Here is a 26,565-nt window from a genome sequence, read left to right on the forward strand (position 1 = left end):
CTGAGTAGTCAGTGTTTTTTATGGAGACACACAAAGAAGAATTATACACAGAGCAATATTTCATCATTTAATATGTGTATATATATATCTTGTATATAAGATTGAGGGACAAAGCCTCAACAGACGACGTGCTCAGTGAATGTCTCAGACAACAGGGAATGGAAGTTGAAGTGCCAGAGATACCATCATGGGAGGACAAACCCCTACATGGGATGTACCACCAGCAAATAACCCAAGTGGCTGATATCAGTAAATCCTACCAATGGCTGGAAAAAGCTGGACTCAAGGACAACAGAGGCCCTCATCCTGGCCGCCCAGGAACAGGCCCTAAACACCAGAGCCTGTTCCTTTATATATATATATATATATATATATATATATATATATATATATATATATATATATATATATATATATATATATATATATATATCCAGAGCCTGTTCCTTTATATATATATATATATGTATATATATGTATAAATATATATACATCTGTATATATGTGTATATATATATATATATATATATATATATATATATCTGTATATATATGTATATATATTTATTTATATACATATTTGTAATGGTCTTTACTGTTTTAAAAGGCTGGTTCTATATAGGTATAAATATAGAACCATATATTTATAATATATAAATATAATTTTGTATCTAATTTATATATATATATATATATATATATATATATATATATATATATATATAAATTAGATACAAAATTATATTTATTTATATATACTATATATATATATATATATATGTATATATATATATATATATATATATATATATATATATATGTATATATATATATATATATATATATATATACACAGTATGTCCTCGTGCTCCTCCCGAGTCATCAACTCCTATTGCTCTGTCGTCTCGTCCCGCGTCGTCGTCTCCTCCCGAGTTGTCGTCTCCTCCCGAGTCGTCGCATCCTGGTGCTCCTCCCGAGTCGTCGCCTCCTGGTGCTCCTCCCGAGTCGTCGCCTCGTGCTCCTCCCGAGTCGTCGCCTCCTGGTGCTCCTCCCGAGTCGTCGCCTCCTACTGCTCCTCCCAAGTAGCTGCAGCACCAGAGTGCAAGTCACTCTATACTTGCACACTGCAGACCTGCCTGTTCAAACGCTTTTCTCATCTGGGAGGAGACGGCTTGATACGCACGTTTGCTGTGTATCATAGCAGTGAACAACAGTGGCTTTTTGGTGGTAGCCGTTGCTATTGACATCCCCCTACCTGAGCCGGGCAGTCCTGGTATAAGTTTATATCTCTTGAAGTCTGTGATGTTCGTCAATTTTACAGCTGTATGGAACTTATTTATGTAGTTCTTAAAACACAAATAGTTCTCGGTGACGTAGAGGACCCCATAACCGCCGAATTCTTTTGATGTTATATTCCTGTCTCTATTCACCATACAGCAATGCCAGCCGGTCTTAAACTCAGGCAGAGGTTGCTCACTCTCTGGGATGCTAAACATTTCATGAAATGGTCTTTTCTTTTTCATGAAATGGAACGGGCTGCCACCGTTTCTGAAATGAGCAGCAGTGAAGCTGCTCAGTCGAGCCCTTGTTGCAGCAAACAGGCTGTGGCGCTTGTCGTCTTTGTGGTCTTGCAGCTCTGAGTCGATGGGTAAACTTTCCCAGAAAAATCCAAAGGTGTCGTATCGCTTCTTTAGGTTGGGATAAGTGTTAAAGATTAAGTCAACGATGAAAAACTTTAACCCGGCAGAAAAAACTAAGATGGATCCCATCATCTTATACGGTAAGAAGCATGAAAAGAAAAAGAGCACCCACAGTAAAACGTAGAACTTAAACGTCGTGTCTGGCTTGACCCACATCAACAGATTTTTTCCCTTCTCGAGGGTGTCGGCCAGAAGTCCAAACAGGTTCTGGGCTTGATGAAGAACATCCTGAACCTGATGGAGCTTCTCTCTCCATGACGGGTGTGCCTTTGGAAGTCCCAGTGGCTCAGTCAGCTGTGGTATGATGTTCCAGTTAATCTTCCAGCCTTCGATAATTAAATAATTCAGAGAAAGGCGGAAAATTATCAGCAGCAGCAACATGGGGATGGTCCAGCCATGCCACGCTGTGTACAGGTATGTACAAAACCAAAATAAAGAGAAGTACCTAGAGGTCCAGTTGCACAGGGCATCCAGGTTATTAAAGAAATTTTGTACTGGTATGGCGTCTCGTTCTGCCCGTTTCATATTTTGTTCCAACTTCTTAGGACTCATTTTGTCCTCTTTCTTAATAATCGGGTCCTCTGGCTGGACGAGCACATCTTGAAAGTAGTCTTCAAATTGATTGCAGAACTTTTTCCAGTAGGTCTTCCACACAGATTCATTCTCATTCGGAGGTGGTGGAATGACACTTTTGCTTTGAAATAACACTTGATTTACGTCCATAGAGCTTATGACCACGTTGCCAGAAAACGACATTTGATTGACTAATAAAGTCTGAGTAATGTATATAAATTGCCATAGAAAATGTAAAAATAGTATCTCAAATATAGGCGAGGCTTTCACTGTTTCACTTCTCATTCTTGAATATAAAACTTTCATTTTACTTGTGTTGTGTTAAAATGGTGTTTCTGTTCATGTATTATTCATTTGACAGACACTCCAGCACATACTGCCTCACTGTAATTCGCTGAAATAGTGCCGCTATAATCCCAGTGTCTGAAAGGGAGCCAATCATCCCAAATTACAAACCCTATCAAAAGCCAGATCCGACACTCGAGTTATCCAACTGAACCAGGCGCACTCAGACTGAACTCTGCTTGACTTTATGTCGTCTGGGAATAATCGGGCTCAGACCCTGGCATATCTACTGAGCTTAAATTAATTCTCTCTCATATCTTATCGGAGGGAATTCTTTAATTAAATTATTCAGTAATCAGCAAGTTCTTACTAGACCAAGCACGGTTGAATTTTGCTATTTATCCATATTTTATTCTCTGTTTAAAAGCACAAAAAAGATGGCGCAGAAAAAGTAATGAACAGTAGCTTTCGTTTACATTGACTACGATGCAGGAAAAGTACAGCTCCTCAATTCAGCCAACAGTAAAAATACACTTTATTCTAACCGATAGAGAGACCAAATAATATAAACTGACAAGATTATCAAATCACATTGTGATTTACTTGTGCGATGCACCATTCATTCTCTTTTCACCAGTTGGAGAGGTGGTTCTTGTATAAATGGTGGTCTGGGTTATCTAGTCCATCCGAACATGGATTCATTGCTTCCATTCCAGTTGCAAAGGTAACAAAGTTTTCAGTCTGAACATCAATGGACTGATGTTTACCCAACCATGATAGAGATTCAAACGTTTTATTTCTCTATGGGATGATTCAAGATGCTTACTGTGACAGACAATAGATTTTAGGCTAAATAGGAATTTCACTTTGAGTCTCTGGAGTAGACAATATTAAATAGAATATTAAATATTAAATAGAAAGCTAAAATCAATGTGCAGTCATGTGTTCTTTTTTTTTGTCCAGATAATTAAGTACTGTGTGCAGGGTGGTGAATATTGCATCCTTTGTGTAACGGCTGCCGCAATGTCAAGTTGTACAGATCTAGCAATGCAGAGAGGCTGGCTGTGATGTGAGATTTAAGAAGCTGCTCAAAACACTGACCCTCATTATCAAGAGGGTCAGGCAGGACACTACAGCTTTTTAACAAATGGTAGATTTGTGGTAGAAACTGCACACTGAATTCACAGAGAGAAAAATAAGATGATTCAGGTATACATAAATATGTATGAAGTTTTGATCAAACTGCATGTACGTAATCTACTATATTCTTAAAATGTCGATTGTTACAGAACTGGATCTCAGAGCAAGGGATTACGATACGTAGGTCACTGTTACTGATAGGAAGTGTATACAGCAGCAGTTTAGAAAAACATAATGAATGTTATAACCAAAGCATGAAGCCCTTTGTGCAGTGGGATAAAAATGGGCCAGAGTGTCAAGGGATCACACTTTTCATCCTTTGGGGAAAGGTTTTCCCTTGAGTGTTGGAAAGAAGGCTGCAACTTATTTTTGAACCTCGGCTTGAGAATAAGCAGTTTGGCTTTCGGTCGGGTTTGTTTCCAATACAGGCCAGATTCTGACACAGCTGCTCCTTGTCCCTTTTTTTGTGTAGGATTCATATGCAGAGTCTAAAGGTGGAGGATGAGTAGGAGAAAAGCTCTCAGTTTTCAAGTTGATCTACATTCTGACCTTTGTCTATGTTCATGAGATGGTTCTTGACTCAAACTACTGGATCCAGGATAAAAATGGCTGAACTACCTTCACAGGTTTACAGGGTTGGTGCTGAGAGATGAGGCATGGAGCTCCATCTAGAGGAAGTTTGGAGTATAAATGCTACTGCTCTGCCAAGAAAACATTTAAATGAAGTAGTTTGGCTGTAATCAGTGTCTACTCGGAGGAGACATCGAGGCAGACCTTGAACTCACTGGAAGGGCTATACATCCGTTTTTGTCTGCGATCCATGATGATTCCCTAGAATGAATTGGCGATGGTCGCTGGGGTGAACAATGATGGGTTTCCCTTGGTTTACCTCCACATCACAAGACCGTAGATGGCTGTTCAATAAAATATTTGTAATTTCAACAATTTCACTGTAAGGATGGAAAGACAAGTAATACAAGCATGCCACTCGAGATGTGCATCACAGACAGGAAGAGAAACTGCACAGTTAATATTAATCACAGTTGATCAGTCATTGTCATCTGGTAGACCATGTATAACTGCTTATCTCTCTGTGATTGATTGCAGGAATTGCAACAAAAAAAAACAACAACCAATGTACATATGCATAAAAAAGCAAATTTCTTAGATTCTTTTCACAGCAGTCATGCAGATAAGTTTAATACATTTTCTCTAAGTCTTGCCCAGAAAAACATCACTCATTGTTCACGTAGTTCACTACAGGCCTTATGTTAGTTTTTGCCTGATACTGACTTGTGTATTCCAGACTTTAATCGTCATTATTACTTAGAAGAATTTGCCAAATTAACCCAGTGGATGATGAATTTATGTTGATGCTGAGCAAATAAAAATACAGCCATGACCAGTGGAGAATGTATATCATTATTTGATATTTTTTAGACTGACTTTTAAGTTCTCTCTCCTGGAGAAAAAGTGTAATAGCAATACATTTTTCACAGTGGAAAATGTGTGGCCAATGTAGCTCAAAGGTTTTGACACTGAGACATTCCATATTTTAACAGTTTACCAACCATGTTTACTTACAGCAATGAAAAATCTGATATTTTAGTGTCAAGTCTCAGCTGCTAACTTAGGATTAGTAACAATTGTGATTTACCAACTAAATCAGAAGTTGTTTAACGAGCCGTAACCAGTTTTCACCAATCGCTTCTTCATCGTTTTGAAGATGTTTCCCAAATATGAACTATGAACTTTCATCCGAGGGAGCTCTTTGGCTACAAAAACAACTTGTATTGCAGATGCAGACATAAATTGCCTGTTGTGTATAAAAGGCACAACAGGATTACTATTGGCCGAATCCCATTTTCACCCCTCAGCCTTTATTCTTTGAGATTGACTGTATATTTGTAAGTGTTTAGGGTTTTCCAGCTGTTTCTGTGGAGTAGAAGGAGGGCATACTGGCAGATTAAAAAACCAAACAGCATGATCACAAATAGTTTCTCATTCATCATATCTTTATAATTAAATAACAAACGTATCGTCAAAAAAATATGTATGTTTATTATTGTCCACATAATACTTTCAGTCACAACGAGTCAGACATCTTTACATGGTAATCACTAAGAACTGATAATGACGTCCATTACTTGATGGGATATTTCACCATTTACTTCAATTAAGTGTCAATGAATAGAAGGAGGGGCATGACTATAGCGTTCAGTCCAAAGTTTCTTCTAGAAAACACAGATTTCTAGAAGAAAAAGACAGTTTCTTGCTACATCGGTTTTGCTTATGTTATGGGATCGAGATGCATTGGGAAGATTGGAGGTTAAACCTGAAGTCCCAAGAGACCCTTACCATTTTAGAGATAAGTTGGATGGTAGACAATGGTAGTTGGACAATTCTGATAATCTTTATTTAAGAACATATCATCACAAAGTTGGGGGCTCCAAGTCTTGCACCAAAACTGTTGTATGAAAGGGCCTTTTGGACTGACGACTTTGAGAAATGCAAAAGTGTTTCGCTTAAAGGCACAACTTCTCTGCTTTACAACAGAAAAGTTGTAAAGCAACATTCTTTAGACAAATTAAAAGAAGATCAACCTGTTACTACAGGTTGGATGCGAACAAAAAATGGAAAAAAAGAAAGAAATGGTTCATAGTCTGATACATTCAATATCACATGTAAAATATGCAGAAGTTATGAAGACATTGACATGGGTTTTAATCAGTCAATTAATGATTGTGATGACAAACAGCCACAGAAGCAAGGGGAATTTTGAAGCATGAAGAATAACGCTCTGTGCACTGCTCAATGTTTTGTGAACTTGCTTTTTTTAAATGGAGTAGCCCAATCACAAAAGAAACCCTGCATTTTTGGTGATTGCAACGAATCCAGACTTAATCTTGCAAAGCAGTGCAGTGAAATAGTTCCTGCTTAAAAAAAAAAGTGGTTACATTTCCAAAGCCAAACCAATACAAGTACTACATTCCTTACTCTGCTTTGTTGCATTGCTGCACATTGTATATGGATCAGTAACATTTTGTGTTATTTAGTTGACTGATATTTGATTTATTTATTTGAAAGAGGACAGTGGAATATAACTAACAAAACACATGACAATTCATGAGACTAAATTTCATCTGCAGTCTGATGGCATCTCGAACCTTACACCAGGTTTCTATACTGGCTCATATTTAAGCTTATATTTCAGACTCTCCTGTGTGATTGCACTAAGCATCCAAAGGACTTTTAAAGACTGGGTTTTGTCTGATGCCGACTTTAAGGATTAAGAACATTTGCAGTCATTTGGCAGCCGCACTGCCCTAGACCGTCTCATCTACACCAAGCAACAAAACCCAGGATTAAGACCTCTCACATTTCATTTTGCGCACCTGACCGAGCAAAACTTAAGTCTGAAGCCTGAAAAATGGGCTGCCTCACACATGCACACATAACGACAGAAACTGCCCCCTTGTTTGCTTTTAGAAATTTGACCCAGGTAATGTGGTGACGTATCTACCTCCTGTTTTTTTTTTTTTCTTCCCTCCCTTCCCCCAAACATTATCCTTTGTGTTGTTTTACAACTTTTGAGACAAACACACAGGAACAACAAGCATTGATTTGAAAAATAAAAAATGAACTGAGTGATAACTACTGGTGATCGCAGTCCGTTTGTTGCCTTTCCTCGGGTTTGACCGTCAGTGAACGAAAGGTGGAAGTGATGCAACGTGTCGATGCACCTGTAACTCCCCTCCCCTCCCTGGACAGCGCACACGTCAACCTGGCAGTAGGCGACGGAGCCGCGGGATGCGCGAGCCACTGGGCGGAGCAGGCAGGGTCGCGTGTTGCGGAACACACTCGGTAGGTTGTTAACCGCGCCGCGCGCGGTCTGGATGCAAATGCGGGTCGGCGAGCGTGAGCGCGAGGAGCAGGTGGGAAATGGCGAACGGGCGCGGGCGGCGGTGCGCCTCCTGAGGATACACTAGGCAGAGACACCGGGAGCGGAGGCAGTCAGGCGGGCGGCAGGCAGCTCGAGGACACGCAGTCACTGGAGGAGGAGGAGAAGGGGTGGAGGGGTGAGTGAACCATGGAGGACTCGGAGACCGCAGAGGACGGCTTGCTCGCGGGCTTGCGGTGGAACAGGAGCGCACGGGACCAAGCGCAGCTCAAACACAAAATTCGGGATCTGCCGGGGCTGCTCAAGCACGGGCTGCACCTGCGGAAAAAGAGCGTGAGTACTTGGAACAGACCACTGAATGACTGTCCGTCCTTCCGTGTTTGATGGACGTTACCAGCTGTGTTATCTTTTAACTGCCAGGTTGCATGACTCCACTTTGTGCTCTGAGGCCGTTTTGTAAGCTCGTCACGACTCAGGTGTTTCTCATTTACCCACAGGAATAGATGTATATATATATATATATATATATATATATATATATATATATATATATATATATTTCTTGTTACCTTCTACATCCATAATGACCAGAATAGCTTTTGGACACCATACCTTCACAGTCCCGTAGTCAAGGCAACACCACCCCCACCATCATTCACGGTCACATTAAAAGTACATGTGGTAATGACATTTCTCACTCAAATGCTCACTGTTCTTTCTTTTTTCTGATCAAGCTGGATTAAAAAAATAAAAAATTCTGTCAGTTTACTTACATTATTGGAGAAGGGATTCCATTGAGATAGTGAAAGTAGTGAACGTCTAAGATGACATCAAAATGTCAGAGCTGTGTCCTTTTATGTTTTTACTACAGTTATGTTGATCTTACTTTGAAACCCATAAAATAACAGTGTTAAAGCTTGACAATCATGACAGCACATTATTGCAGTCCGGGTATAAGAATAGGCTAATTTGAATTAGAAGTAAAACAAAAGTCTTGATGTGAATTTGAAATGAATTTTGATTCTGAAGGGCGTATCAAGAGTTCCCTTCTCTTGTTTCCAGATACCCAGTTTTGTGCCTACCACATCTATGGGAATAAAAAAAAATAAGCTGCAAAATAAAGGTGGGCTTAGTGGTGCATAATTGGCATGACCTGGTGTATTTTCAAAGACGGACAACCTTGAGTGAAAGTCCCACACTTCATATCCTAACAATGATTTAAAATGCCAAAAATACTGATTTTTACTGCTGCAAAATAGCATCATATATTATGATGAAGATTAATACAAATTTTGATCCAAAGATTGAAACAGAATAAACACCAATAATAAATGCAATTGCAGTTTTGAAGTCCTTCCAGAATTTATCTAATAGCAACTGTAGGGGTGGGGCATCACTTTCTTAACTTATGCTGCTGCCAGAATAAAACTCACATCCCCCAGCACTTTCTGTGGCATCTTTAGAAAAAGTGCACATTAAACCATAGGAACAAAGCTGCTTTGATACTTAACTTTTTAAAGCCTCTGTTTACCTTCAGACTCGTAACAGTCTGAAGGTTCGTAGTGCCAAACAGCCTTGAAGGCCTTTTTAGTCTGTCGGACTCACTTCTTAATTTCAGTATTTCTTAAACAATACCAGTTGTTTAATTGATCGATCAACAGCTTTTTGGTTTTCTTTGTTAAAGCTCGGGAGAGTTTTTCTGAGACTTGCTGTGTCCATTGAAAAGCACCCGACATGTCAAATGCCTGCTCTGAGTGTCCGCTCTGCTCATCCTTGTCGTCAGCGGCGGCCACTCAAATACTCGTCCCCAGTTCCCTTTGTGAAAACCTTCGGCGGTGTGCCAGGACTTCCTGTCCCGCTGGAGCCAGATGTGCTAAAAATATGCAGCTTTTCTTGTGTTAAAGGCACATAGGGCCACCGAGAAGAGCAGTTTGTGTCATGTTACATCTGGTAATTTTAAGTGATGTGCAAATGAACTACAGAGTGAGGCGACCCCGCGTCCTGTTAATGGTTAATGTGATAGAAACCTTGACACAGAGGTGAATAAAACATGCATGGAACCAAATTAAAATGTTACTTGAAACATGGAAAGTAGCACAAGGGGTGTCTTTAAAACCCTTAAAACCCTTTTAATTCATTCAATTAAAAGGGTTTTAATTGAATAATCTATTATTAAAGATGAACTGATTGACTTTGTGTAGCCAGTCCTGATTTTGTTTTTTCTTTAAGGTGGACCTGCAGATTGTGATTTTGACTGATCTTGATATTTACACGTATTTTTCTAAGCACTGAAAGAAATGTGGTGGAAATGGGCTGAAGTTTTTAAAGCAACAGCAAATGAAAGAATTGCAAGCTTATCCAAACTATTATATTAAACTCAAAATACATACAAATATTTAACATAAAATAGTCAATATGACTAGTTGTACTTGACGCAGCAATTAAGGGTTCGATTCCTCTTTGTATTTTTTTCACCAATTCTCACTCAGCCTGTTTCCTGGCTGATAGCTGTGAATAAAGGCCAGTAGTGCCAGAAAACCTTCAAAACTATTTAAAACTGATTTATTCTTGCAAAAAGCCTGTGCACTTTTTTGTTTTCTGTTTTAAAATTGCTGCATTTGAAGGAAAGGAAACAGAAAGATCAAGTAGATGAATATTTCTGTTTAGTTTTTTTTTTTATTTTGTGAGAGTTATGCAATGAGGCAGACAAGTAAAAATGTGACTGTTCACTGCAGACTGGTGCTCACTAGATTCCACCAGTTTTTTTCATTCACTCACAGTAGCTTGTGCACACACTATAAGAATGACAAAATAAACAATAAGGAGACGGAGATAGCAGTAAAACAAAAAAATTCTTTAGAATCTAATAAAGATTTATTCTAAAATGAATTTATATATTTTTTTACCTGTTTACCTTTCCCAAAACTACATGTTTTGTTTCTGCTACTTATTAATGCAGAATTCTTGACATGAGCAGTTTTTTCTCATCACATAAAAAAAAAATCCAGAGTGAATAGAAACTGCTGCGTTGCACTAAAGCCATCAATTGCCTCAGAGTCTGGCCTCCAGCAGCCTCACCTTGGAGAATCCTGTCTCACATTGTTTTAACTTGCTCTGTTGCTCCTCTTATTACTCTTTCAATGTCTGCAGTGTGAAAGAAGCAAAAAGAATTGATAACACATTTAATTTTTACCACATTTACCAAGTTGCTTTGCCCTGGATCTGGTTGAATTTCTATTCACTTCCAAATATCTTGTTAAATAATACTAGTAAAGGTGAATTCGAATAGATTTTGTGCATGTGTGTGTACGTTTTATGGTGAACATCCACAATATTTAAACTACATCTGTATTGTCGTCTATGCCCGTCGCTGTTTCTCTGAAGTATCTGTGAAACATTGAGACAGAAATGATAAGACATGGAGTGAGTTCAGATTTTGGGGCTTGGCATTGGGATGTTTGTAGGGAATCCTGTGGATCTTGTGGATTCCAGGGCTTTTCTGCTCCCTATGGATGAGAAATGCTCTATCAGATCGCATGAAGGGGGAGTTTTAACGACTTAGTTAACCATTTCCAGGTTCTTTCCATGTTTCTGCTGCTGAAGGAGGGATCTGCTGCTGTGAGCTCAGGTCTTTCATTTATCAGAAGAAACAAAGATTTACTGTCAGTGTTCACTTTACCCTTGTGACCACATTTCAATTATTCATCTAAAAATAGTTGTTGGGTAAGTTGACATTTTGAAAGAACTGGATACAATTCAGATGATTCTTCTCATGGTTCAACGTTTTGGATCAACTTTAAGTTATTCACTTGAACAAAGTATCCCAAGACAATACAAGTCAGTAGCACTTTGAAAATTAAAAAAAATGATCTAAATTCACAAGCTGAACACTGTGAGTTTAGTTTTAATCGGGCACGGCAATAAAGATTTTTTCTTCAATACACAGACATTGTTGAGATCAGATCAAGAAATCCTCGTTATACAGGGTTTTTGACAGCTTCCAACCTGGATGTTGTAATTTTCTCAGCAGTAAATGGCTTGTGTTCCACACCTAAATGCACTCATGAATGTAAATTACTTGATATTTCTTGTTCATTAAAACCTTAATGAAAACTGTGACAGGCAAACACATTGACTGATGGCCAATTGCAAATGTAAAGTTGATTGCCTTTGACTGTTAATGCTTTTCTAAAAGGCTCTCCTCCCTTTCTAAAACTCCCTCTGTGAATGGTTGCTGATATTCCTCAGGAGCTGATCTAATTTCTACAATATAAATGCTGCGAACAGTAGCTTCGGATGTGATTTGGCCTCTGCCATAAATATTTTGCTTCTCTAACTGCATTATACATACATAAAATAAGAAAGATGAAGATGTGGGATGGGGAAAAAGTCTCATTAAGAAGAAACGTATACAAAGCTCCAGTCTTTATGCACACAGAATATATTTCAAGCCAGAAGGGCAATTATGAAATGGGAAAGTTACATAACGATACCAATGTTTGTGGCATTCCTGATAAAACAAAGAAGAAAGAAGTAGTTAAACTCACATTATTACAAATTCCTTTGAAGGCAACTTTAGAGTCAAGTGGAATAGCTTAGGGCCATTTATTCTCATTTAAAACTTAGACTGCATTCATGCAGGGGGAGTAAATAAGCAAATATATTCACGAGACAGGAGAAGGATTTAAAGGGCCACACATACTTTGACATAAACATGGGTTTATTGTTTAACCAATAATACTGATAATGTGATTGCCTCGGGTCTGTTTTAAAACACAACAGTTTTTAAGATCCAATTTCTGGCCACAAACTTTCCACAGAAAGCATTTAGGCATGGACTGGTTTGAGATTCCTGAGTCGTCCAAAATACACCATGTTAATTAAACAACAGTGTGGACAATTACTTTACTACTTATATTTAACTTATTTAATTAAATTATTACCAAAATAAAATAGCATATTTGTTTTACAGTTTCAATGCTACAAGTATTGCAAATGGATAATTGCTGTCTTTTCGTTGGGTTATCTGCTTTGCTAGAGCCAATAATCAGATGCTTTATACTAGTCATGCTGCTTGTAGCTTGGCAACTGTATCTTTATAAAAACCATGTCCTTAATAAGAGTGATAGCTAGTTCTCCATTCATTGAACTACCTGTGATTTTCCCAACCAGTTTTGTTTGAAAAATGAGAGATTCCTCTGAGATCAGAAAATGGTAGCAGCTTCTTGTTAGCCAGTGATGCAGAACAATCTGGTTCTGTCTCTTTCTTATCGGTAAAATGTTAAACCACTATAAAGTTTTACCAATCACTCAAAGATTAATGCAGTTTGCATAACATTTGTCTTAGTACAACAAAGCCAATCTGTCATGGTAAATTTGTTTTTAGAAATATTTTATTCATCCTTAAATGGACCAAGAGAACTGTAATATTAAAGAAATAAAATTTTATAGGCAACTTATGAAGCTCTTTTTGTTTTTTCCATTTTTTTCAGAATTCCAGGCTTTTATGAAGTACATTTTCATCTAAATGTTTCCATAAGCTAACGAATTCAATTCAACATTCAATAGATCACCCAAACTGAGAGGGGTTAGTAGAATAATTCATTGTTTTTTTTATAAATTTCTCAAGTTTTTTTTTATCACTTTTTTCCTTTTTTACTTGCTGTATCATTAATTGCCCCCTGGAGCTCAAATAAACCTTAACTGAACTGAACTAAAGCTCTTAAGAGTTAAAAAAATATGTTCACTTGTCATAAAAGTGACCAAACTGTCTGCTTTTATTTCTTGATGCAAGTATTAGAGGTGGATATGCTCATTACTGTCCAGACTGAACAAAAATAGATAGCATAAAAATCATTTAAACTTCTTGTGTATTAGCTAATTACATGATTTATCTTAAGACTTGTTTGGACAAGCCGAAGCTCATGCTTTGGAGCGTTTGAATGCATTTGCTGCGTTTGTCTCCTCTGATGACTCCATTTTGACTTCCCTGAGAGGCGAACGTGTCGAGGAGTCGACAGGAGCTTAGCTTGGATGTGTGCTGGAGTGTGCGAGAGGGGGCTCACCAAGCATAGCGTGTTCCAGCTCTTCACTGTGCTCAGCAATCTAATCTGAGAGTAATCCATTTTTTGCAGATAATGACCTCGCTGCTCCTGCTCTGTCTCTCACTCTCTGTATATGCACTTTGAAGTCATTGCATTGATAAGTGTGTCAGCATGTGCACTTCTCTTTTCTCTTCTCTGCTCCTCTCTTTCTTCTCTTTGCTCTTCAAAGCTGCAATGACATTAGTCCTCACTCCTTGACACATGGATGTGTTTTTTCTGCAGAGGAAAACGTCAAGACTCACAGGAACATAGCGGCAGAACTCCATCTTGATGTGTGATACAGTATGAATGAAACACCTCTGGTGCTGGAGCGATTCCCGAGCGTGTCTGTGAGAAGAGATGACACTGGATAAACAAAGAACCCTTGAAAGATCTGTGTTATAACCAGAAAAACAGACAAAGAGATTACGAGACACGACAGAGAATCAAAAACAAAGGGGAGACATGGAGCGAGAGTGAGAGACGGAAGATTTTTTTATTTTGTCTACGCGCATGACTGCCTGGTGTGCTCTGTTAAATCCCTGGTCCAAATGCTGCGTTTGCACTGCATTAACACTGACTTGGCATCTTTACAGCAAGAAAGTGAGCTTCATAACTTCAACAATACACCTAAATTTTTTATTATAATTTTTAAAGCACATGACTTTGTTCAAATATGTAAACAGTCAAATACGAGTGATCTAGATCAGATTTTTTTATTACAAATTTTAAAAAGGACTTGTTTTAAACTAAATTTCATCACAGATAATCAAAGGTGCTCCAGGTTCCTTGATAATGGTGGGTGTTTTCAATTAAAATGAAGGGGAAAAAAAACAACCATTTATACACTGAGACTTACATCAATAAGGTATTGAATTATGATAACCTCTGCCAAAACAGCCTTTCTGTTTTTTTTTTTTTTTTTTTTTTTTGGGGTGTGGGCTCCGTAGAACCCTTAAAAGAATCATCTTCTAAACTGCCTAAATTGTGTGGAAGGTTTTGATCAAATCTGTTTTCCTAGCACATTCTGCACGATGCACGATTGGATTGTCATCTGGGGAATTTAGAGACCAAGTCATCTCCGCAAACTCTTTGTTGTGCTCTTCAAACATTCCCAAACCGTCTTTGCTTTGTCGCCTGGAGCCTTATCCTTCTGAAAGAGGTTACAGCCAACAGGGATTACTGTCTCTATTAGAGGGCATAAATTATTTGAAGTGTTAAAGCAATGTCCATGTGGACAGCAGACCTAAGGTTCATTGCTCAAAGCGTTGCAGTGTCACTGACAGCTTGGCCTTTTTATGATTGTGCATCCCAGTGGAATGTGTTTCTCTAGGTAAATAGTGCAAACATTTGGCCATCCAAGTGATGCGAGTCTTCTTCCATTGCTCTTAGGTCCAGTTCACACAGGTTAACCTTCAGTTCATCCGTGCGTCATTGAGCTTTGGCGTCCATGATCATGTCAACAGTTCATAACTGTTCAATTTTTGGGGAACATTCTGGCTGACCATAATCTGTACATGACGTGTTTGGATTATGTATCTTCTTCTGATTAGTGAAATATTTGTTAAATTGTGAAGATGACAGCAGAAACAAGAGATCTACTACTAAACATTTGCCTGACAGAAGAACAACGGCAATTCATTGATGGATTATGGCAAATATTTTACTAAGGAAAAAAAACTGCAGTTGTAAAATAGAATCAGTTTGACAGAAGATGTCTGCATTGGCTGTGTGTGTTTGGAAGCACACCTAACGCTTTGTTGTACCACGTTCTGAATCAATAACACCCGTGTAGTCGGATACATCTAATCAGCTAGCTAAAGACTTCCTGGGGTGCTCTTTGCCTGCCAAGCTGAAAGTGATCAAATCCCTGCTTTTGCATGGTTAAGAGTGTGAGATATTTAGCACAGATAAAATTCATGCATTTTGCAGACAAGATAAGAAATATATTTTGTAGAATTTTCTTTTGAGCCAAAACTTGTTACTTAGGGATTCCTAAAATCTGCGCTGATCTAATTTGTCCAATATTTGGTGACAAAGTAAATAAAGATCTTGGTTGTTGTTTTTGACTGCAATACAATAAAGAATAATGGAGATGTGTGCAGTTTTATTTTCTGGCTCGTATGTGTGAGCATGGGGCATTCCAAATAGTGTCATAGCTGTAATGAGGATCACCCAGACTGATCTCCATCCCTCTAATCATCTCTCCGTCTCATTTCCCTGCAACTCAAATCCTCTGCTGAACAACTCGCCCTCTCCATCTTTGTCTTTCTCTCGCTTCCTTCATAATTACAATGATCTTTCTGCTTCTCACCTCCTCGTCTCTCCTCCTCGTCATGTCTCATATTTATTCATAAATTGTTGTGAGTTGTTTAGCCTTTTACTTTTTTTCCCTCCCCTCTCGCACCTCAGCTCATTTTTTAAATTTATATCCATCATTCATGTTCATTAAAGTGCTTTTCATTTGCTCATTTTATCTACCTGCACGTGTTTGTCAATTTTTAGTTAGTGGGTATGAAAAGTAGAAGGGGCAGCAGCAATTACTAGCACAGACTCCTATAACAGCTATAACCCCACGAGTATTCATGTTTCACTGAGTCAGCTCTCAAACCTGTTAAACTTCTGACTGCCAGAGCTGCTTATCTGTCTCTGTCCAATAAACTCAACTGGAAACGTGATCATCATCCTAATGGACTTACGGCATATGTTTGTCTAGGTGGCATTACCCGGGAGTGCAACATGCACATACATATTTTGCCCCCTTGCTCCAGCCTTGGCTGTTAATATAGTACATTTTTTAATATTTTAAGGAGGTGTTCTTTGTGGATTTGTTCTGATATTTTTACTTGTAGGCAATATTCTCTCAAAGAGTGCAGATGTTGGGGATGTGAGAACATGGTTTGATTTTGATGATGTAGCATATTGAGGTATTTTAAAAGTCAAAAGGTTCTGCAAATGCTGAATGGTGTCCAGCTTGGCTCCACTGACTGCTGGAGTTAGGACATCAAATTTAAATGTTTTTAAATTCAATGTTGTCCATTTCCACCTTGAATCAAATTTAAAATGTTTTCAAGTTTAATGTTATTCATTTTCACACTTTACAAAAGCCACCTTCAAAGTCATTTTCTCCAAAATTCAAACTGGATCATTTCATTCTAATAAGATTGACAAAAATGTGGCTTATGTAATTTAAAGAACACCTCTGCACTTTTGCTTCAGCTGGCAGAATGAAAGTAGATGAATGAATACAGGCTGCAACAAATATGTACACACATCAGCAAATGGCAAAGCTTGGGCAATTCTTCTGCATAAAGTTTACTTAAAGTATGCTGTAGTTAGTTTCTCTGAACAATATCCCTTATATTCTGAAGAGAATGTCATTTAATGTCCCCAGAATGAGCTGCACTCAGTTTTTGTTTCTCCCCCTTACAATATTCAACGTACTCAAAAATAATATTTCTAATAAAGTTCTAGGAAAAGTTATTATTACACATTACAAAACAAGTTTTAGATTTCACTGGGCCTGTAGAAGTAGACTAAATATAGTTTTGCTTCCAAATATTCAAATGCTAATGTTGCATTTATGATGCTGTACTCAATAACCTTTGCTACACTAATCCACATTTTACAATGTTCTGTTTGACTGGTGAGAACATTGGTCATAAAAGCATACATGGTGGAAATCCCTTCATGACATCAGTCGTGATTTTAAGGTGCGTTGGCATAAAGATTAATGTGCAACCAGTTTCTGTTTACAGTGGCGCTTCACACGTTTTACGACCATTTCTCAACATGATAATTGCTCTCGTTTTGTTGCTTTGCTGTTTGCTGAAGTAAACCAGAACAATCTGAACCAGTGTGGAAAGCATTCTAGTTGAGCAGAAAGGGTAAATGTTTTTATTTCTTAAATTACTGCTTTTCTCTTGGCCCTAATAGTTTTTATCAGTTTTTCATCAGGAATTCATTTTTGTTATTTTTTTGTTACATGTAAAATCTACATTAGTGTTTTTGCAGTTAATAGCATGAACAGAGGACATCTTCGCACTTTTAAAGAAAATGTTAAATTCTTTTAAAGGTGACGTTTTGTTATTATGGTGTTACACCAGTCTTTAAATGTTTAAACACTCTTCATGAGTCATCTCCCCCTCTATTTACCTGACAATCCTGATCGTTGTTAATCTGGTTTATAACCAGTCTTTCCGTGCCGTGTCTACACTCATCTTCCTGCAGTGGCACCACAATGATCCATAAAGATTAAGGGTTTATTTCCTGATAGGGGAAGTAGAGGAGAAGTGGATACACCTGGGGGAAAGGGATGGTGTTATTAAGTGGGAAGATATTTATTGTGGGTTGTCTGTAAAATGTGACAATTACACAGATGGTTGATGATGAATGACTTGTCAAGTACAAGTTTTACTTGTGGAGGAGGCACATGAGAATATATAAAGCAAATCGCATTAATGGTTTGCAGATGACATGATCACATTTTCTTTAAGTTTGACAGAAGTGTTTCATGATGACACTTGTCCTGCATTAATGTGTGGATCTGCTCCCTTGCTTACTTCTGCTGTGAGTTCAAACAAACCTGACTAATGTTTTCAGAATAATAAAACCAGTCTTCCCCTTCTCATGCTTGTTTGTTTAGTGTGTTTACAATGCGTGTGAGTGCGTGTGTGTGTGCTATATCTTGTGTGAGTTGGCTCTGATGGCTTGTGTTTTGTTTCAACAGCAATCACCCGACACTATCCCTGGACCAAGCACCGGGTCTGCAGTGCACAAGGTAGGGAGGAAGAACACAAGTATTTATAAATGACATCATTACTTTCCAGATTTCTCTGTTCAGTACAATAAAGTGTTTATTCATTCACAAATGACATCAGTGGGGATATTACCGTGAATATTGTCCAAGTTACTTTCACTTCTGACACGGGCCTCATTTTATCATGTAATGTGGTTTTGGGAATATTTTAAGCAGTGGACTATGCAAAAAACCTAAGAGCTCAAATATTAGATTATTGTCCTTCAAGGTTTAAACCAAATGGCTAAAACGTAAACCCACATCTCGGGCAAGTGTATAAAAATACCAGACGTTGGGGATGTTTTTGCATTTTTTATTACTGTCCTATTTCCTTCTACACAAATAGCAGAGGGTGAAATATCAACTATAAAGAACAAATTTGCTAAATAATTAGATTTTTAAAACTTTGTCTTTTAAAATTATGTGAACATCACATTGAAACCCACACAAGAAGATGTTTGCTGTTAGGATCTCTTGTCAGGTTTCTGTTACAATCTGGGGAGATTCTAATGAAGTCACTGGATCTCACTAATTATTCAAATTAGATTGAATGATGTTTGAAATTTGAGAAGTGCTGTTGTTACTCATGTTAAACCATGGATCTTTGTCTAAAAGGCGACATCACACCACTTCTTCCTCATTCTCATTTCTCCAAGTGGAACCACCGAGAAAACAAAACGAATACCATCTCCATTGGAGATGTTTTTGCATTTTTTTTGTAACCGTCCTATTTCCTTCTACACAAATAGGAGATGAGGGTGAAATATCAACTAACATCACTTTTTAGATAGACAGCACTGCAGATTACATTTGACCCATTTTCACATATTTTCTTTCCACATCTGAAACCGATATTGTTCACTGCGAGTTTTACTTCCTTTTGTATTAGAATACAAATAGTATCAAACCAAAACTCAGAAAAGAATTACAGCACAAATAACTACAAATTTCTGTGACTCCTAACTAAAGGAATGCGGGGACACCATCTGCAAAATGCATCAAGTATGTTTTCTATGACGGCTTCACTGAGCAACCATACACAACCCAAAAGATTTGTAATAACTGGTAAATTAGTCAGGCTATCTGCTGCTCTATGACCATATGAGTCTCCTACATCTTTTTGTAAAACTTTAGGTCAAGGTTTTTTTTCACAGCTCTTCCTCAGTTCATTATTGTTTACATGAATTTGTAGATGCAGGTTCCTTCTTTATTCCTCCATTTGGGTGCCGGTCTGTTGGACTTCATGCCCCAAGGAAGAAGAGGGACCAACACACTTGTTGGACCTCTAAGCAAATGCATGTTCAACCTATTGATTGTTATTATGTGTAAACCAGCTTGTAGTATGTGAAAGATTTCCCAGGAAGCATTTGATGTTTTAATGTAATGTGTGAAGAAGCCTCTTTACTTAAGCAGTGTGCTCTGCTCTGATTCATGTACAGTAGAAGGCCTGAGAAGCAGAACCATACCAGCAACTACGTAAACAGTTTAATTGAAATACAGATGTGTTTATGATGGCATTGACAGTGGAGGTATTACAGGGTTTGTAGACATAGTCAATGGTTGATTCCTCAGGGGGAAAGAAATCGAGCCGTCCTTGTGAGCCGGTCAATGACAGCAGCACATAACCACATTAGCTTCCTACAATTTGATATCCGTTTGTAAATAATTTGATGTTTGACAAATTCTGCAGCTCTTGTTTTGTTTATTTTTTATTTGCAGTTTTTAGCACTCTTGCTTGTTAAAAGGAAATGTGTTTGTTGGCTAATTTGTCCATGTTTGTTTCAGTCTTGCTCCCAGAGTTTTCCATGTGCCGGTCGATCTGTGAGGAATGCCTTCCTCTCTCACGGACCGTACCCAGCCAAAGATAAGATCCACCTGGCCAGAATCATACGGTACGCCCGTCTCTGCCTGTTTGTATGCAGAGCCTGATCGATGAATTCAGCGAAGCATGTAGACTGACTCACCAGTCACTGGAGAGCCCCATTTTAATTGGTCAGTCAGGTTGTTCATGCAGGACAATGAACAAAGAGGAATGTAGATGTGAAGCACAAATCACAAATATTTTGTGAATACAGTCATTTTATGGAATTACACATACATACAGAACATCCAGGTCCTTGAAAAGAAAACAAAAGATTCCCGAATAGATACCAGAACTGTAAATGCTGTAAATACAGCAACACCGACACAAAGAGACTTTATCTTCATGGGGAAGTAGAGGAAAAACATATGCTGTTTCTGAGGAAAACCCTTACAAAGCGCTAATGAATAATCAATGGGTATTGATTTTTATTTTTTTTTTAAAAAAGGAGCTTTTATGCAATAAAAGTATGCGAGCATCATGACATTATATGGCCCTACTTGTGCGAGAGTGGTCATATGTGCATCTGCTTTTAACAGGCGTAGCTATGTGGGAGTGGAGCTGGTGCAGTGGCTATGTGAGCAGTGCGTGTACGTGCGCTGTCGGACTACTGCTGTGCGTGTCTGGCAGGTGCTGCTGGAGCTGGGAGTCCTGCTGTCTGGTAATACACACACACACACACGCACACACACACACACACACACACACACACACACACACACACACACGCACACACACACACACACACACACGAGCAGATAGCTAGAACTGTGCTTCCAAATTTATAGCCACCTACCAGCGACATCAGCACATCTCTAAAGATACAAGTGCTTAACTCGGTTATTTTCAGCAGAAAGGAGAGCTTCATTTGCTGCCTCATTCACCTGCTCAGCACATGAGCTTGAATTTAGTGCAGATCTGTCACATTGAAACTGGGAATTACAGCCACATATATCAAAGCCCCATTTTCCTGTATTGTTTCATTATTCTGCTCAGGCAAAGTTCATTGGTCTGGGGCAAAGAGTCACTGCTTAACAGCAGGATTTTGCTTTCTGTCAACATTGGAAAGCAACTCTCCATTTTACAATGGTTAATAAAACCTATTTTAAGTATTAATGTGTATTTGTCTAGATTTAGATCCTCAGACTTGCTTTTGTTTTAGCTTGCATAAAATCCATCCTATTAAATTAGCTACCCAAGAGGACTGTGCAAGTGTTTGGGTGGCTGATAAAATTGAAAGTTAATTGTTGTGGCCTAAAAAGTTCCTATAAAGTTACACAATGAACACGTCATCCCTGTTGGTTGGTTGGGTTAGAAATCAGCCTTGCATCAGGTTTGATGGGATGTGGGGATCCATAGATATCCTTATAGAACGGGAAAGCCAGTGTTTTATTTCTGCTATCTCAATGACTCACAGAACCCTAAAACATCCACCCACCCAGCTCTTGTTTTTTATTGCTCCACCCATAGCCACTGAAGCTTGTTTTCCTTGTTGTCATTGAAGTCTGCCTCACTTCAGTTCTTTTCTTGCAGCTGTTTAGCTCATGCTGAGTGCTTTTCTTCTTTAGCACCATGTAAGCCTTCAAGCTGTAGCCAAGATGAGGAAAGAGTCATCCTTTTTGTTCTTAAATTTCACATCGTTGTATCACAGATTCTTCTGAATATCTAATGTTTGAATCTTTTACCTCGTTTATCCTTCTGCGTTCGCTGCATACTAAGACAGCCTCATGCTGACGGGTTTTTTTATGTTCTGACTCTTGCTGGTTTCTTTTGCTGTCACTTGACAGTCTTATGGCTAAGTTTGTAAGTTTTGTTATGGTTTGTCAACAAGCTTTTTGTTGGGGGAAAAAAAAGTTGCTGTATAATGTCTTCTGGAATTACTCCATATTTGTAAATTAGATTCGTTGCGGTCACTTTCCTGCTATGTGATGCTACGTCAAAGGAAGATACTACAGGAAGTTCATTCTTTACACACAAGCACAAAACCTGAATCTTTACTGGCATAACTAACCTCATATCTGTATCAGTTTTTTGACAACAGTATTGGAAGCATCATGTTTCATATTTCTTTCAACAGCATGATTATACCCCAATTGAAGACTAACCCTACTGTTTCTCACTGCTGTTTTCTGTTTTTATTTAATTATTTCCAGTGGACCAACGGGTGGTGTTTTCGGACTCTAACACTTACTACCAGTTCAGTTTTGAAGAGTGTGACTCTGCTTCCTGCGAGTTTCGCTCCAATGAGGGAGAGTGGCCAGAAGCTGTGAAACTCCTCCTACAACTTGCTCCATATGTCCAGTTTCGATCTGGTGGTGGGGCCAACAGCCCGTAAGTAATAAATAAATGTACAGGAGAATGTTATTTATTATGTTTATCTATCTAATAGAACTGAGGTGTGGGTTGTTATAAAGGTGGTTGCTGGTACTATACTGGTTCTATTTTTTTTCCAGAAACTCGCAAACAGTTTTTTGCAGACTTTTCTCCCTATTCCATTCTCTAAAAGATAGACTTTATATTCCTTGTATGTATATTTAAAGCCATCAAAAAGATTTGAGAAAAAATGCTATGTTTCTGGACACAGGATCATCTAAGCAAAATAGTCTCATACAGCAGAACTTTCCTAGTATTTTAAGCAAAGAAGGAAGCCTGTTAATACTGAGACCTGTCTGGGAATTCATTACTTTTTAATTGCAAGTCTTGCATTGAAGCAAGTGTTTCTAACACTTCTACACAGTTAGTATTAGGATCAATTGATGCTGAATTTTTCGGGCTAAATGCTCAGGGATGGAGAGCATGCCATGATGTTTTTAACTTGACTCATAATGAAACAAATAAATCTTAAAGAAATCTGTTAATGTGGAATTTTTGACTCTAAATTAGATCATTTTAAATAATCTGGATTACATACGATGGACGAGCCAATAGAGCAAGCTGATTAAATTGTATGTGAAATTGTTATTTATTGGAATTACAGCAAAAAGCTTTAAAGATGTTGCTGTTTCCTTCATAAGAATCTCTTTGAAAGAATCTGTGATTTTTCACAGTGACTGTGGCATGCAAAAAGTTGCAAACATGTTCGGTAAATCTACACTAACTCTTTTTGGCTCCATTCAAGATGTCTCAACATCAAGTGACCAAAAAATATATATATAAAAAAATCAACAAATCTGAGTCTGGAAACTTCTAACTTTTGAATGAAAAACGTAGGAACCCTGGAGCCATAGATGGTCTCCACTGACCTGAAGTGGAAAGCTCATTGCTTCTTTATACAAGCCCCAAGTGACAAGCTTCAAGTTTAGATTTGTGATGAAGGTCATTTGTCAGTTTGATTTGCAGTAAAAAAAAAAAAAAAAAAAAAGAAATCCTGCTGTGTGTGCAATTCTGTCCTTGGAATATAAAAGTCACCCTACCAAAGACCCTCTTGAAGTCCCTGAGAGAAGCCTAATCTCTGTTCAGTGTTTTACATCCTCTGTCTCCTTTGAGAGATATTTATTTGCACATACACAGCCACATCTACGGAGGAAGGGCACATATATTCAAAAAGTGGCACATGGTGTGATCAGTCAACATACATGAGCTGGTCTCCAGTGCACTCCCACTCACACACTTTGAGTTGTGTCACTCAGAGTTCCCTGCTTTGCTGCGCCTGTAAGTCGACTTCCTGCTGAGCCCGCCACTGAACTCAATCTGTCACTCAGAGAAATAAAGTGAGATCTGTATGTGCGGGTAATGAAACTGAAGTGCCTGTATGGAGAGCGAAGAGATGCAAACGTCAATGTATTCTTCTGTGTGCCAGCTTCAAAGAGCGCATGTACAGACACCATGCAGAGAGTCTGACGAGACGAAGCCAAATGTCATATTTGTGGTAAATCTTGTGTATCAAAGCGAATATGGCTCTGTGTTTTGGATCAGTACCTTTATATGCAATATAGTAGTTGACATGCACTCTGATTTACTTTATTTCACTGCTTGCAGTGAAATAAAGGGTTCAGACTAATGCATGGAAAACACCAGAGCCACTTTATTATGTCCGACTGAATTTTGCAACTTGTCACGTTTTGACAGTAAAATGCTAAACCCAAAAAACCAATGAATTTTTATAGCTTCAGTGCTGTGCAAAAGTCTTGAATCATTCTTCTTCATAGTACGATTCCAATGAGCTAGAAATTTTCCTAAAGTAATTTTCACAAATATTTCTCATTGCTGTCTGAAGATCTTTCAAAATTTGATATTTTTAACCATAATCAGTCATTCATTTATGAACAGAACAGGATCATTTCCACAGATGTCCATTATGCTTGATAAGCAACTTAAGTGACTGAGGAAATAAATCAGAGACAAGAACTCCTCAAGAAACAAGTTTGCTTCATTTTACATAGTCCTACCAGCTTTGCATGTCTTCAGATTTTTAGACTATTCTAACCTAGGTAAAAATTCATGCTCAGTAGGACTGGATGAAAATCATCTTTTAACAAAGCATTCTCTTACATGTTTCCATCTTTTCTTCCTCCAGCTGCATATTTATGCAATACTTTGTATTGGGCCAAATAAAATGCACTGAAACTTGTGGTTGCAAATTAACATAATGGGATGTTTCAGTTAACATGCTGAAACATCCCATCATGCTATGTTGGCAAAAAAAGTCATCTATTTGCTTCAAATTAAATTAGACCGTTAGAGTTCCTTTCTTTTCGTTAGATAGAAATCTAGTAATAAATCTAACTTTGTGCTTGGTTTTCTTATTGTTTGATTCCATTCTTCTGCAGACAACCATCTCACAGCCTTCCTCCTGTTCGCCTTTCTTCATAAAGCTAAAATGATTCAAGCTACATTGGAAAAAAGCCAAAATTACATAACCGCCATGCAGGTCCAAAAGACTTGATGTACTAGAAAATCATCAGGCATTCAGCGACCAGACATAATTGCTCCTCATGCTTCTCTTGTCTCCTCCGTTGGACTGTTATTTCCATTCTTTATTAATTATTGCTCCCTGTGTGTATTACCTAAGGAGGCAAGCATTACTTTGATTCTTGCATAAGTTGTAACAAAGCATGCCATGCTTCATCCCTGAAGCCAAAGAACATATCGTAGTCTTTTATGATACTTTTATGCATCATGTGTACATTGATCATTATATTTGAGTTATTATTTACTTCATGTGAAAGATGTAGCAAATAATTTAGCACCAGAAAGTAGTGTTTCCTATAACACCTTCTTATTTTTCTTTGAAAATACAGTATATCATCGAAATTTGCATTTCATCTAAGTTCACGCCACTTAGCTTCATGCATCTCTTATGTATGAAAATTTAAGTGCAGCTCTAATTTAGCACTTGGAGTTCAAGAGAAATGTGTGTGTAAAGTACATTTTAAAGGAACTGTGCAACGAGAGACAACATTAATGTTTAATTCTTAGATGTTCTGCCAACTGCAGTGGAGGGCTGTGTTTGTTAAAGTTTGCTGATCAGGCTACGAACTCGTTATGAAACGGGCAACGTTAATATTTTAATCCTCGTACCTGCATCTTTCATTAAATCTTTGGCTACTTCAGCTGCTTTAAACATTAAAGCAAGAGAAAAAAAAATCCCTCAAAGCTCACTTTAGAAAACAAAATACTTGGTCTGTATATTGTTTTTTTTTATTGCCCTCCTTATGCTATATGTAGTAAACCGTTTGAGTTGGGAACAATCAACAACTAAGCAGCTGTTTTCCTGTCTTTGAAATGCAGGACAAACAGAATTGCCAGAAGCTAAAATATGATACCTTTGCTTGGGAGGAGGAATGTTGTCGCCCACTTTGCATTGCATTCTGGTTCCAGCCAGTTCATTTCTGTTTTGGATGGAAAAGGACAAAGTCCAGTCATGCTAAATACATCTGAAACACACCAGTCATCTAACATCCTACACCAATAAATAAGACTCTCTGCATTACAGCATAGCTTCCAGGTCTCCCTAAAGGCTGAAAATGTACATTTTTCTTGCTTAAGGAATTTGAATAAAGAACAATTTGAGGTAATTTGCAGAATTTTTTGCATCACGAAGCTCTTGATGGGCTTTGGAACGAGGAGGTGGTCCGAGCACAAATCATGTTATTTCCCAGCACTGCTCTGCTCTAATGGCTGGTGACACACCTCCTACTGTGCTTCGCCTCCAGCTTTGGTACCTTCAGGCTCACACTGAGTCACCAAATTACCAGCTGAACACTGGCTGAAAATAAAACTTA

General features: G+C 38.2%; 1 protein-coding gene across 1 annotated transcript in view; it reads left to right on the forward strand.

Annotated features, from left to right (window-relative positions):
• Positions 1-7,334: 7,334 nt before the first annotated feature.
• The window catches only part of rapgef5a (Rap guanine nucleotide exchange factor (GEF) 5a), a 45,261-nt gene continuing 26,030 nt past the window's right edge, over positions 7,335-26,565 (forward strand). The window contains exons 1-5 of the mRNA XM_055058831.1: positions 7,335-7,932; positions 18,412-18,462; positions 20,266-20,372; positions 20,881-21,002; positions 22,495-22,672. Of these exons, the coding sequence (XP_054914806.1) occupies positions 7,789-7,932; positions 18,412-18,462; positions 20,266-20,372; positions 20,881-21,002; positions 22,495-22,672 (602 nt within the window). The 5' untranslated portion in view covers positions 7,335-7,788. The remainder of the gene's footprint in view (positions 7,933-18,411; positions 18,463-20,265; positions 20,373-20,880; positions 21,003-22,494; positions 22,673-26,565) is intronic.

This window comes from Poeciliopsis prolifica, unplaced genomic scaffold (assembly GCF_027474105.1).
Source record: "Poeciliopsis prolifica strain line A6 unplaced genomic scaffold, Auburn_PproV2 SCAFFOLD052, whole genome shotgun sequence".
Taxonomy (NCBI): domain Eukaryota; kingdom Metazoa; phylum Chordata; class Actinopteri; order Cyprinodontiformes; family Poeciliidae; genus Poeciliopsis; species Poeciliopsis prolifica.